General features: G+C 42.2%; 1 protein-coding gene across 15 annotated transcripts in view; it reads left to right on the forward strand.

Annotated features, from left to right (window-relative positions):
• LOC108516873 (inactive ubiquitin carboxyl-terminal hydrolase 54) overlaps nucleotides 1-12,053 on the forward strand; it is a 114,091-nt gene that overhangs the window by 94,561 nt on the left and 7,477 nt on the right. For 14 of the 15 annotated variants that reach the window (XM_017854562.1, XM_017854555.1, XM_017854560.1 and 11 more), the window contains 5 exons: nucleotides 4,079-4,210; nucleotides 4,391-4,771; nucleotides 5,011-5,242; nucleotides 8,237-8,370; nucleotides 11,225-11,392. In XM_017854562.1, the coding sequence (XP_017710051.1) occupies nucleotides 4,079-4,210; nucleotides 4,391-4,771; nucleotides 5,011-5,242; nucleotides 8,237-8,370; nucleotides 11,225-11,392 (1,047 nt within the window). The remainder of the gene's footprint in view (nucleotides 1-4,078; nucleotides 4,211-4,390; nucleotides 4,772-5,010; nucleotides 5,243-8,236; nucleotides 8,371-11,224; nucleotides 11,393-12,053) is intronic. The other variant, XM_017854565.1, reaches the window with a different exon arrangement.

Below are 12,053 nucleotides of genomic sequence, written 5' to 3' on the forward strand. Positions count from 1 at the left end.
ATAGCATATCCTTCTCACACTTGTGTCTAGGAAGTTCTTGCCTTATGGAGCTTTGTTGTGTCCATCTCTTTTCTTTCTCTCTGTTACTGTTCTGTTTCCTCACTTTTGCATATGTGTTTCCTCCTTCCCTCAGGGAGGGAGCCCTCCATCTCAAGTGACACTCGAACAGATTCCTCAACGGAGAGCTATCCCTACAAACATTCCCACCATGAGTCTGTGGTCAGTCACTTCTCTTCTGATTCTCAGGGGACAGTCATCTATAATGTGGAGAATGATTCCATGTCTCAGAGCAGTCGGGACACAGGTAGGGACTTATACAGAGGGTCCTGCTTGCCTGAATCAATTCCTGCATAGATCTCCTAAGAAAAAGAAACTGGGAGGCTGGGCATGGTGGCTCACGCCTGTAATCCCAGCACTTTGGGAGGCCAAGGCAGGCGGATCACGAGGTAAGGAGATCGAGACCATCCTGGCTAACACACAGTGAAACCCTGTCTCTGGCTGGGCGCGGTGGCTCACGCCTGTAATCCCAGCACTTTGGGAGGCCGAGGCAGGCAGATCATGAGGTCAGGAGATCGAGACCATCCTGGCTAGCATGGTGAAACCCCGTCTCTACTAAAAATACAAAAAAATTAGCCGGCCGTGGTGGTGGGCGCCTGTTTCCCAGCTACTCAGGAGGCTGAGGCAGGAGAATGGCGTGAACCTGGGAGGTGGAGCCTGCAGTGAGCGGAGATCACACCACTGCACTCCAGCCCAGGTGACAGAGCGAGACTCCTTGTCAAAAAAAAAAAAAAAAAAAAGAAACCCCGTCTTTACTAAAAATACAAAAAAAAAAATTAGTTGGGCATGGTGGCAGGCACCTGTAGTCCTAGCTACTCAGGAGGCTGAGGCAAGAGAATGGCGTGAACCCAGGAGGCGAAGCTTGCAGTGAGCTGGGATCACGCCACTGCACTCCAGCCTGGGCGACAGAGTGAGACTCAAAAAAGAAGAAAAAGAAACTGGGGCAAGTCAGAAATGTTTGTTGTGCAAAGGCAGAATGGCACAGAATTTGGGCAATTGAATGGGATACAAAGAAGCAACACAGTTTTGAATGAACCATGATGCTCCATTGCACATACTCCTGTCAATAGCAGCATGTCAGTAAAGACGATTGTAATGTGATTATTGATGTGATTATTCTCAAGTCTACCTTTCTCCTCCTATCCTCTTGATTCCCATGGTATCCCATTAAGCCCCTGTGATCTTGCATATCATCATGTTCTCATGCCAGGCTTTGTCCTAAGTGAAGAGCTTTGATAGAAGGGGCCTATTTATGGGATTGGTGAGGGACAACTGCATGTCAGCTTGCTAAGCTTCCTGAAGGAGAGAGAAGCAAAAGAATGAAATATAATCTATTTGTTATTGTGAGTTCCATGCGGAGAATATTCTTGCATTGTTTTGTTTATCTGTAGGAGAGTATACCCATGTCAGAGGAAGAAATCAATACAGGCAAGAACAGTGAATGACTGCTGAGATGAAAAGTTTATTCTGGGAGATAGAATACCTAAGGCATAGAACAGTGTCCGTATTCTTAGGGAATTCGTGAGATCATTGTTTGAGATTGGTGGTTTATAAGCTGTGGGGGCTTTGTTTTTTTTTAATATCAAGAATTTCAAAGATATTCAAAGCTATATAGAATAGTGTACTGCCCATTCATGTAGTCATCACTTAGTTTCAATAATTATAACTGACAGCCAATCTAGTTTTACCTGTACCTTTACCCACTCCTGGATTATTTTGAAGCACATCCCAGGCATTTTATCACATTTTCCATAAATATTTCTTATATTTGCTCAAACATAAGAAATCACTTTTTAAATGTAGCATTATAACACTTAAAAATAGTAATGATAATTCCTTAAAACTGCTAGGTAACCAATGAGTGTTCAAATATCCACTTACAAGTATCATAATATTTTCATGGTTTATGTGTTTGACTCATCATCTAAATGAGGTCTGTGCATTGTGATGAGTTGATAAGTCCTTTGCGTTTCTTTTAATATAATGTTTTTTCCTCTATTTTTTTCCTTGCAATTTATTGCTAGAACTAGGTATTTTGTCCTATAGATTTCCCACATTCTGAATTTTGCTGATTTTATTCCTATGGTATACTTTAACATGTTTCTGTGTCGTATATTTCTTGTAAATTGGTAGTTGGACCTAGAGGTTTGGTCAGACTTGTGTTGGCTTTCTTTTGATGACTACTGCATTGATTGTGTCAGGTGTGAGTTTTTTAGACCCACTTTTTGAATATGTGAACCAGGGAGAAGCCAAGCCACAGGATAAACTAAGCGTATTTTCCAGTGGAGGCAGATTTGTGTTAATGGTTTAGGGGTTTTGGCAGGGAGGGTGTGAGGAATGGAGAACATGCCCACTGGTTTAACAATTTGTAAGACTTAGTTGCGGCCGGGTGCAGTGGCTCACGCCTGTAATCCCAGCACTTTGGGAGGCTAAGGAGGGCGGATCACGAGGTCAGATTGAGACCATCCTGGCTAACATGGTGAAACCCTGTCTCTACTAAAAAATATACAAAAAATTAGCCAGGCGTGGTGGCAGGCACCTATAGTTCCAGCTACTCAGGAGGCTGAGGCAGGAGAATGGCGTGAACCCAGAAGGCGGAGCTTGCAGTGAGCCAAGATCATGCCACTGCACTCCAGCCTGGGCGACAGAGCTAGACTCCATCTCAAAAAAAAAAAAAAAGGACTTAGTTGCTCCAAGTCATTTCCTCCTCTCTTAAATCTTTCTTGTGGGCACAGAGGTAGAAAAGGACCAAATAAAAGCAATACAAGATTCCAAGGGGCAACTGATTGAAAATATTTATCCATATCACTACACTGGTGATACCTGAATATGTATAAGGATTTTCATATACTGTCATGTGAAAACAAATTTTTGTTAGCTCTCCATGCATTTGACCTAGGGTTTTTTTTTTTCTAAGCGTATTTTCAAAATTATTTTACCTGCTTAATTCATCTCTGGCTTCCAGCACTTTATTTGCTTATATCCTTTAGAATCTGACCTTTGCTGTCATCAAATCATGCTCATGTATTTGCATACTATGGGCATGAAGCTGGGCAAGTTACATAAAAGAGCCCAGCTCTCCTGGTTTTCCCAGTGATTAGTATTAAGGAACTGTGACGTGTAATCTCTGGATAGAGCCAAGTTTCATGAAGCATGGGTTGGGGATAGGAATGAGAATTAATCAAAGTTGAAGTGTCCTTTAAATGATCTACAATTAAGGGAAGCTTAGAACTGGTCTTAAAGCCATATACAATCAGAGCTCTTGTGGGCAAAGTCTGGAGTATCCAGGATAATACCAGATGTACTGAAAATCACTTTATTTGATATGTGTTGCTAAATAAATAAAAGGAAAACTCTGTCTTCAATTTATGAGAGTGAAAGTATATGGCTACCTGACATTTTTATATAATCTTTAAAACTTTTGCCTTTAAAAAGTTACCTAGAAACATGTCATTAGACCTTCTGGGTCACTGGGGAAGATTATGAGTGGGATTGAGATTGGTCATTGTTCAAGACATTGTAAATTTGGATGCTCCCAGCTTCTCTGCATTTATCCTTTTTTTTTTAAAGCAGAGTCTTGCTCTGTTGTCCAGGCTGGAGTGCAGTGGCATGATCTCGGCTCACTGCAACCTCCTGGATTCAAGTGATTCTAATGCCTCAGCCTTTTAGTAGCTGGGACTATAGGCACATGCCACCATGCCCGACTAATTTTTGTATTTTTAGTAGAGACAGGGTTTTGCCATGTTGGCCAGGCTGGTCTCGAGCTCCTGGCCTCAAGTGATCTGCCCGCCTTAGCCTCCCAAAGTGCTGGAATTATAGGTGTGAGTCACTGCACCCGGCCCTTCTCTGCATTTATCTACTGGGAGGTTCCTACACTGAAATCAGATAGCCTATGCCCTACAGCTTCTGTTCCATGGGTACTCTAAATTTGTGGCACTCCCAAAGGGAGATTAGGTAGGTTCTCAGGAGGATGGAGGTTAGTCTCAGATACCAGCTTACCCCAATTTCCTTGTTTTTTCAGGACACCTGACTGATAGTGAATGTAATCAGAAACACACATCCAAGAAAGGGTCACTGATAGAGCTCAAGAGGACCTCTGGTCGGTTTAGGAGGAAAGGCGATGAGCCCCAGGTCTCAGGATACCACAGTGAAGGCAAGCCCCTCTGCACTGCTTCTCTTTCTCCTTCATTCACTCTGTCAAACTTCTGTCATGCTCCAGACTGTTGGCTTCTCCTTTCTGCTCAAAGGGCTTTTCTTTTCTTTTTCGACACCGGGGTCTAGTATCCATGATCACTGTAAACATCGATATTTCTTTCATTCTTTGTGCTTTTAGGAGAAACACTGAAAGAGAAGCAGGCTCCTAGAAATGCCTCCAAACCACCCAGCAGCACCAACAGGCTGAGGGATTTTAAAGAGACAGTCAGCAATATGATCCATAACAGACCATCCCTGGCTTCTCAGACCAATGTAGGCTTCCACTGTAGGGGCAGGGGAGGAGACCAGCCTGATAAAAAACCTTCTAAGACCCTACCTTTACACTCTCGTGACTGGGAAATAGAGAGTACCAGCAGTGAGTCAAAATCCAGTTCTTCCAGCAAGTATCGTCCAACATGGAGACCAAAACGAGAATCTCTGAATATTGACAGTATCTTTAGTAAGGACAAAAGGAAGCACTGTGGCTATACCCAGCTTAGCCCCTTTTCTGAGGATTCAGGTGAGGAGATAAGGGAAGAATTGGGGAAGAATTGGGCTTTTGAATAAAGTTGATTTGTATCTTTTTAAAACCTGGGTTTTTTGGTACATCTGGCAAGCGGCATTTTTACTCTGATGTTGGGTGTTTTAAGGATATGAGTTCAGTGAGTAAGTAGCCAGAGGGGGGAGTTAGTTAGGTCTTGATTTTAGGCAAATGCTAAATCTAACTTGTTTTCCATACCTGTCTTTTGATTGGGATAGCTAAAGAATTTATACCAGATGAACCAAGCAAGCCACCTTCTTATGACATTAAATTTGGTGGACCAAGCACCCAGTACAAGCACTGGGGCCCAGCACGGCCAGGCTCTCACCTTTTAGAGCAGCACCCCCGACTAATCCAGCGAATGGAATCCGGCTATGAAAGCAGTGAGAGGAACAGCAGCAGCCCCGTCAGCCTGGATGCAGCCCTGCCTGAGAGCTCAAATGTCTACAGGTATTGTTTGACCTTTGAACAGTTGTGACACTGTCCCTTGCAGCAATGTGAGCCACCTACTTGGGGCTTTCAGGCAAGGCTTAGACAAGTGGAGGGACGGCCTTTGCTACTATGTGCCCTATCAACTTCCTATAGCAACAGCACCCTCTGCTGGAAGAACAAAGGCACTTGAGAAAGAAGAGAACTTTCTATGTACAGTTATCTTTGAAGTACTTTGAAGTACAATTATCATGTATAAAATAATTTTAAAAAATTTAAGTTCAGGGGGTATATGTGCAGGTTTGTTATGATAAACTTGTGTCATAGGAGTTCGTTGTACAGATCATTTTGTTACCCACATATTAAGCTAGTACCCATTAATTGTTTTTCCTGATCCTCTCATTCCTCCCACCCTCCACCCTCTGATAGGTCCGTGTCTGTTGTTCCGCTCTGTGTGTCCATGTGTTCTCATCATGTAGCTGCCACTTATAAGTGACAATATGCCGTATTTGGTTTTCTGTTCCTGTCTTAGTTTGCTAAGGATAATGAAATAATTGTTTAGTGCTTACTTTGGTAGCACATATACTAAAATTGGAATGATACAGAGAAGATTAGCATGGCCCCTGCTCAAAGGTGACACAAAAATTTGTGAAGATTTCCATATTTTTCAGATATGTAGGATAAACAAGTCTATGGATCTAATGTAAAACATGAGGACTACAATTAATAAAATTGCACTGCATATGAGATTCATGGTAAATCAGTAGATTTTAACTCCTCTTGCCACAAAAACAAAAAAAAAATGGGTGACTATATGAGATGATGGGTATGTTAATTTCCTTCAATTATAGTAACCATTTTACTGTCTCTATGTATCTCGTAACATCATGTTGTATACCTTAAATATACGCAGTAAAAAAATGTATTAAAGAACAGATTAGGCCAGGCATGTTGGCTCACGCCTGTAATCCCAGCACTTTGGGAGGGCAAGGTGGGTGGATCATTTGAGGTCAGGAGTTTGAGACCAGCCTGGCCAACATGGTGAAACCCCGTACCTACTAAAAAAAAACAAAAATTAGCCAGGCATGCTGGCGGGCGCCTGTAATCCGCATTACTTGGGAGGCTGAGGCAGGAGAATCACTTGAATCCAGGAGATGGAGGTGGTAATGAGCCGAGCTCATGCCATGGCAACTCCAGCCTAGGCGACAGAGCAAGACTCCATCTCAAAAAAAAAAAAAAAAAAAAAAAAAAAAAAAATGGACTAGGCTGGCCCGCGGAGCTCACACCTGTAATTCCAGCACTTTGGGAGGCTGAGGTGGGTGGATCATGAGGTCAGAAGTTCGAGACCAACCTGGCCAACATAGTCAAACCCCGTGTCTACTAAAGATAAAAAAAAAAAAAAAAAAAATTAGCTGGGCGTGGTGGTGGGCACCTGTAATCCCAGCTACTCGGGAGGCTGAGGCAGGAGAATTGCTTGAACCTGGGAGGTGTGGTTGCAGTGAGCCGAGATCGTACCATTGCACTCCAGCCTGGGCAACAGAGTGAAACTCCATCTAAAAAAAAAAAAAAGAAGAATGGATTAGTAGGCCACCGCATGGTGGCTCATGCCTGTAATCCTAGCACTTTGGGAGGCTGAGGTGGGTGGATCACAAGGTCAGGAGATTGAGAACATCTTGGCCAACATGGTGAAACCCTGTCTCTACTAAAAATACAAAAATTAGCTGGGCATGATGGCATGCACCTCTAGTCCCAGCTACTCTGGAGGCTGAGGCAGGAGACTCGCTTGAACCCGGGAGGCAGAGTTTGCAGTAAGGCAAGATTGCACCACTGCACTCCAGCCTGGGTGAGGAGTGAAACTCCATCTCAAAAAGAATGGATTAGTGAATTAAAACTTACGTAATCCTAAAATCAGAGAAGAAACCCAAATGTTGTTTTGGGATAGTGTTTTGTTGTTGTCATTGCTTTTTTTTTTTTTTTGGTATCGGTGGGGTTTCATCATTTTGCCCAGGCTTATCTTTCACTCCTGGGCTCAAGTGATTTACCCACCTCAGCCTCCCAGAGTACTGGGATTATAGGTGTGAATCACCACACCCAGTATGGTGGGATAGTTTTTATTTTGATTTGTTTTTGGGTCACTGGGACTTTGTGTTTTATGATGCTAATAGTATTCATAATAATGATGACAGTTTATTAGCACTCATTGCACCCTGCCCGTAGGGCTCAGTTTTCTTTATAAATTTCAAATCTCCATACATTATTTTTACTGAGTTGCCACAGAGGCAATTTTTCTTTTTTCTTTCTTTTTTCTTTTGAGATGGAGTCTCTCTCTGTGTCACCAGGCTGGAGTGCAGTGCTGCGATCTCGGTTCACTGCAACCTCCTGGGTTCAAGCGATTCTCCTGCCTCAGCCTCCCTAGTAGCTGGGACTAGAGGCATGTGCCACCATGCCCAGCTAATTTTGTGTTTTAGTAGAGATGGGGTTTCACCATGTTGGCCAGGATGGTCTTGATCTCTTGACCTCATGATCTGCCCGCCTTGGCCTCCCAAAGTGCAGGGATTACAGGCATGAGCCACTGCACCCAGCCAAGGCAATTTTTCTAATAGTAGAGCTGCTTTGAAAGGGATGAAAGGTGATAACCACATGTTCATACTCCCTCAATGTTCTTTCCTGTCCACAGGATCCTGTTCTCATAAGTTTTACTTATGAGAAGATGGTACAAAGGTTTAGTAAGAAAGAAGGAAACAGATATGAAACCAATATGTTCATTAATACATTCAACAGATTTTGAATATGTATTATGTACCAGATACTGTGCTAGATGCACAAGATGTGAATGAGGTGAGATGAGATTAGATAGGAGAATGAGTGGATATTTCAATTCTTTAGAAGTAGTTTAGCAGAAGCTCTAATTATGTCAGTTTGATGTGTTTTTTTTTTTTTTGAGAGATTTAGTCCTAGGAATGTTACTGTAACCTGCTTTCATGCTTTCACTAGACTCTGGGTTCTCTTTTGAAGGGATCCAAGTGCTAAGAGATCAGCTGGGTTGGTTCCTTCCTGGCGTCATATCCCAAAGTCGCACAGTAGTAGCATCCTGGAGGTGGACTCCACAGCATCCATGGGTGGCTGGACAAAGAGTCAGCCTTTCTCAGGTAAGCAGAAGGACACTGGATTTGAAGACTGGATTTGACCAGCAGTTTTGTCTGGGGACCACACTTACCTGAGTACATTTGAAATTAGAGGACAGTTACAGGCCGGCTGCGGTGGCTCACACCTGTAATCCCAGCACTTTGGGAAGCCGAGGCAGGCAGATGGCCTGAGCTCATGAGTTCGTGACCAGCCTGGGCAACACAGTGAGACGCCATCTCTACTAAAATACAAAAAATTAACCGGGCTTGGTGCACCTGTAGTCCCAACTGCTTGGGAGGCTGAGGCAGGAGAATTGCTTGAACCTGGGAGGTGGAGGTTGCAGCGAGCCGAGATTGTGTCACTGCACTCCAGCCTGGGCGACAGAGTGAGAGTCCATTTCAAAAAAAAAAGGATAGTTACAGTTTGAGTATTCCATCAGAATGTAAATGTAGAGTCATTTCAGTTGCTCCATCTTTGGATTTATCTTTTTTTTGTTCTCCATCACAGCCTGCTTGAATATTTCTTTCTAGTTGGAGGGAGCCCTTGTGGGAGCAAGAAGGGACAGAAATATGGTGAACAGTGTTAATAACATCCCCATTTTTCAGAAGAATAAATCCTAGGGATTTCCTTGGATTAGTGACAGCCTCTTGGAAAATGGATTTCTTATTGTTTAGTATTATGAATTGACATACCAAAGGGGTACATATGTGGCTATTTGCAAAACTTGGAAATAAGCAATTCAAATTTATCCTTACCCATGGCTAAATATCTTAGTCTTACTACCAATTCTCTTGATAGTTACTGACAATTCTTAGAGGTAGCAGGAATAAAGGCCTGCAGCAGCAGTAATAAAAAGGCATGAACTCTTTTAGGTATGTATACTAAAGGTTACAGACATCTGGCAGAGCAGAACAATGCCTATAAAGGCAGACATCTCTGGAATCCTGTGCTCCAGTAAGTTACAGTTAAGAGACACGTGGAAGAAATTTGGGCTTCCCATTGTAATTATACATTTGGTTTATTCCCCATATTTTAATTTATTTCATGTTGAATAACATTGTTTTGAGAAACTTGTGAATCATGCATGAGACTATTCTCCCTTTTCTTCAGATAGCCAGGATTTTTTTTATTGCACTAAAGACTGAGTCTCATGATCTCCTGAATAGTCCTCAATTCTGGACTAGTTGGATAGGATTCACCAACAGCATTCTTCAATTGGTAAAAGATAATTAGCAAGGAGTTATGACAAGATTCTTCACACACCATATCACCCCACCATCCTCTTTGTATAACAAGCCCTATTTATGCCCCACAATTTGATCTAACCATTTTATTAAGACACAAAACAAACATTCTTATATGGTAACTTTGCATACTCTTTTAAAAAACTACAGAGGTAAATAAAGTCCAGTAATTCAATAATCTGCCCTTTGCCTCCTGAAATGGAAGAAACCACTGTTACCATTGTGATATATATCTTTCTTTTTCTATGCTTACACAAGTACGTAGATAAGTTTATGTACATATATAGGTAAGGACCATTTTAAAAGTAAGATGAAGTCATACTATACATGTTTTCTCTCACTCAATTTTCACTTAATTTATTATGGACATCCTTCTAGATCTATTTAGATCCATCTAGAAAGGTTTATAAAATTGGACTTTTACTGCTGTGGACATTTTACAAACTCAAAGAGGTGGTGGAAATTAAGGGTGGGAAAATGACATGCTTGAAGCTCCCCAGTCAGTCAGTGACAACACTTGGTAGAAAGTGTTCTCTAATGATTAAAGCATGATTATGAATTTAACCTACTTGACTTTAATTTAGCTTCATTATTTCCCATTTGTTTTACCTTGGGCAAATTATTTATCCTCTTTGTGACTCAGTTTCCTCATTCTTAAAATGGGGGTAATAGTATCTACCTCGTAAGTTGTTGTTATGATTAAATGAAATAATACATGTAAATGTGCTTAAAACTATTTCTGGCACATAGTAAGCGCTGAGCAAATGTTCAGTGTAATACCATTGTTGTGAAGCACTCAATAAATGTTGTTGTTGTTATCATTATTATTATTATTATTATTATTTTGAGACAAAGTCTTGGTCTTGTCCCCCAGACTGGAGTGCAATGGCATGATCTTGGCTCACTGCAACCTCCACCTCCTGGGTTCAAGTGATTCTCCTGCCTCAGCCTCCTGAGTAGCTGGGATTACAGGCACCTGCCACCAAGCCTGGCTAATTTTTGTATTTTTAGTAGAGACAAGGTTTCACCATGTTGGCCAGACTGGTCTCGAACCCCTGACCTCAGGTGATCCTCCCACCTTGGCCTCCCAAAGTGCTGGCATTACAGGCATGAGTCACTGTGCCCGTCCTGTTGTTACTATTATTATTATTATTCCTGGCCCAGGTGCCATCCTGAATCTGATTATGGGAAGCATTATCCAAAATAAAAGCTCCAAATTGGGCCTGGCGCAGTGGCTCACACCTGTATGTAATCCCAGCACTTTGGCAGGCTGAGACAGGTGGATCATGAGGCCAGGAGTTCGAGACCAGACTGACCAACATGGTCAAACCCTGTCTGTACTAAAAATACAAAAATTAGCTGGGCTTGGTGGCACGTGCCTGTAGTCCCAGCTACTCAGGAAGCTGAGGCAGAAGAATCACTTGAACCCGGGAAGCAGATGTTACAGTGAGCCGAGATGGCGCCATTGCACTCCAGCCTGCGCAACACAGACTCTGTCTCAAAAAAATAAATAAATAAACTCCAAATTGAAAGCAAGAATTCCAAAGGGAAAATATTGCAGTGGTTAAAAATTCATCAAGTACTTAGTCTTGGTAATGGAAATGTAGTGACTTCTCCCTTGCTTTTATTACAGGTGAGGAGATATCTTCTAAAAGTGAACTGGATGAATTGCAGGAAGAGGTGGCCAGGAGGGCGCAGGAACAGGAACTTCGAAGAAAACGGGAGAAAGAATTAGAGGCAGCGAAAGGGTTTAACCCTCATCCTAGCCGCTTCATGGACTTGGATGAACTGCAGAATCAGGGTAATTGTTGTGAGCATTAGGTTGTGGGTGATGGGGAAAGACAGAAAGGGTAGAAAAAAACATTTAAGTTTGTAAGTTCCCTGTCTTCTCTTTAGCAAAATAATTTTTAAAATCTTAATTCACCCATTCCAGTGAGAACAAGTTAGAGTAGGATGTGACAAGACTATTAACTGGAGATAGGCACTGATTTGGGGCACATCTATTAAATTTATTAGAGATAGTGTATTGTTCATGAATAATGCTTCCCATGAACATCTGTTGAGGGTGTAAATAAAACTAGCCTTGAGTCAGAAATAGCTGAAAATGGCAGTGAGCCACACTGACAGTGAGGGGAATTCTACTTGCTGGGAAGAAACATACTCATGCAATATTCCACCTGGAGCATCAGGGAAGTGGATCTGCCAAACAGGAGCAAGAACAAAGCCAGTTTATTTTTGATACCATGACAGTTGATTCTCTAACCTCAAACAATTTGCATGACTTTACTTCCACAACTGCCCCACATTAGACTTTTTTTCTTCCTAGAATTTTTTTAGGATGTCACTTTATACCAAAAGAGACTAACCTTCAAAATAGTTCAGCTGCGGAGCTTGCAGTGAGCCAAGATCACGCCACTGCACTGCAGCCTGGGCGACAGAGCAAGACTCCATCTCAAAAAAAA

This window comes from Rhinopithecus bieti, unplaced genomic scaffold, assembly GCF_001698545.2.
Source record: "Rhinopithecus bieti isolate Rb0 unplaced genomic scaffold, ASM169854v2 scaffold_36008, whole genome shotgun sequence".
Taxonomy (NCBI): Eukaryota; Metazoa; Chordata; class Mammalia; order Primates; family Cercopithecidae; genus Rhinopithecus; species Rhinopithecus bieti.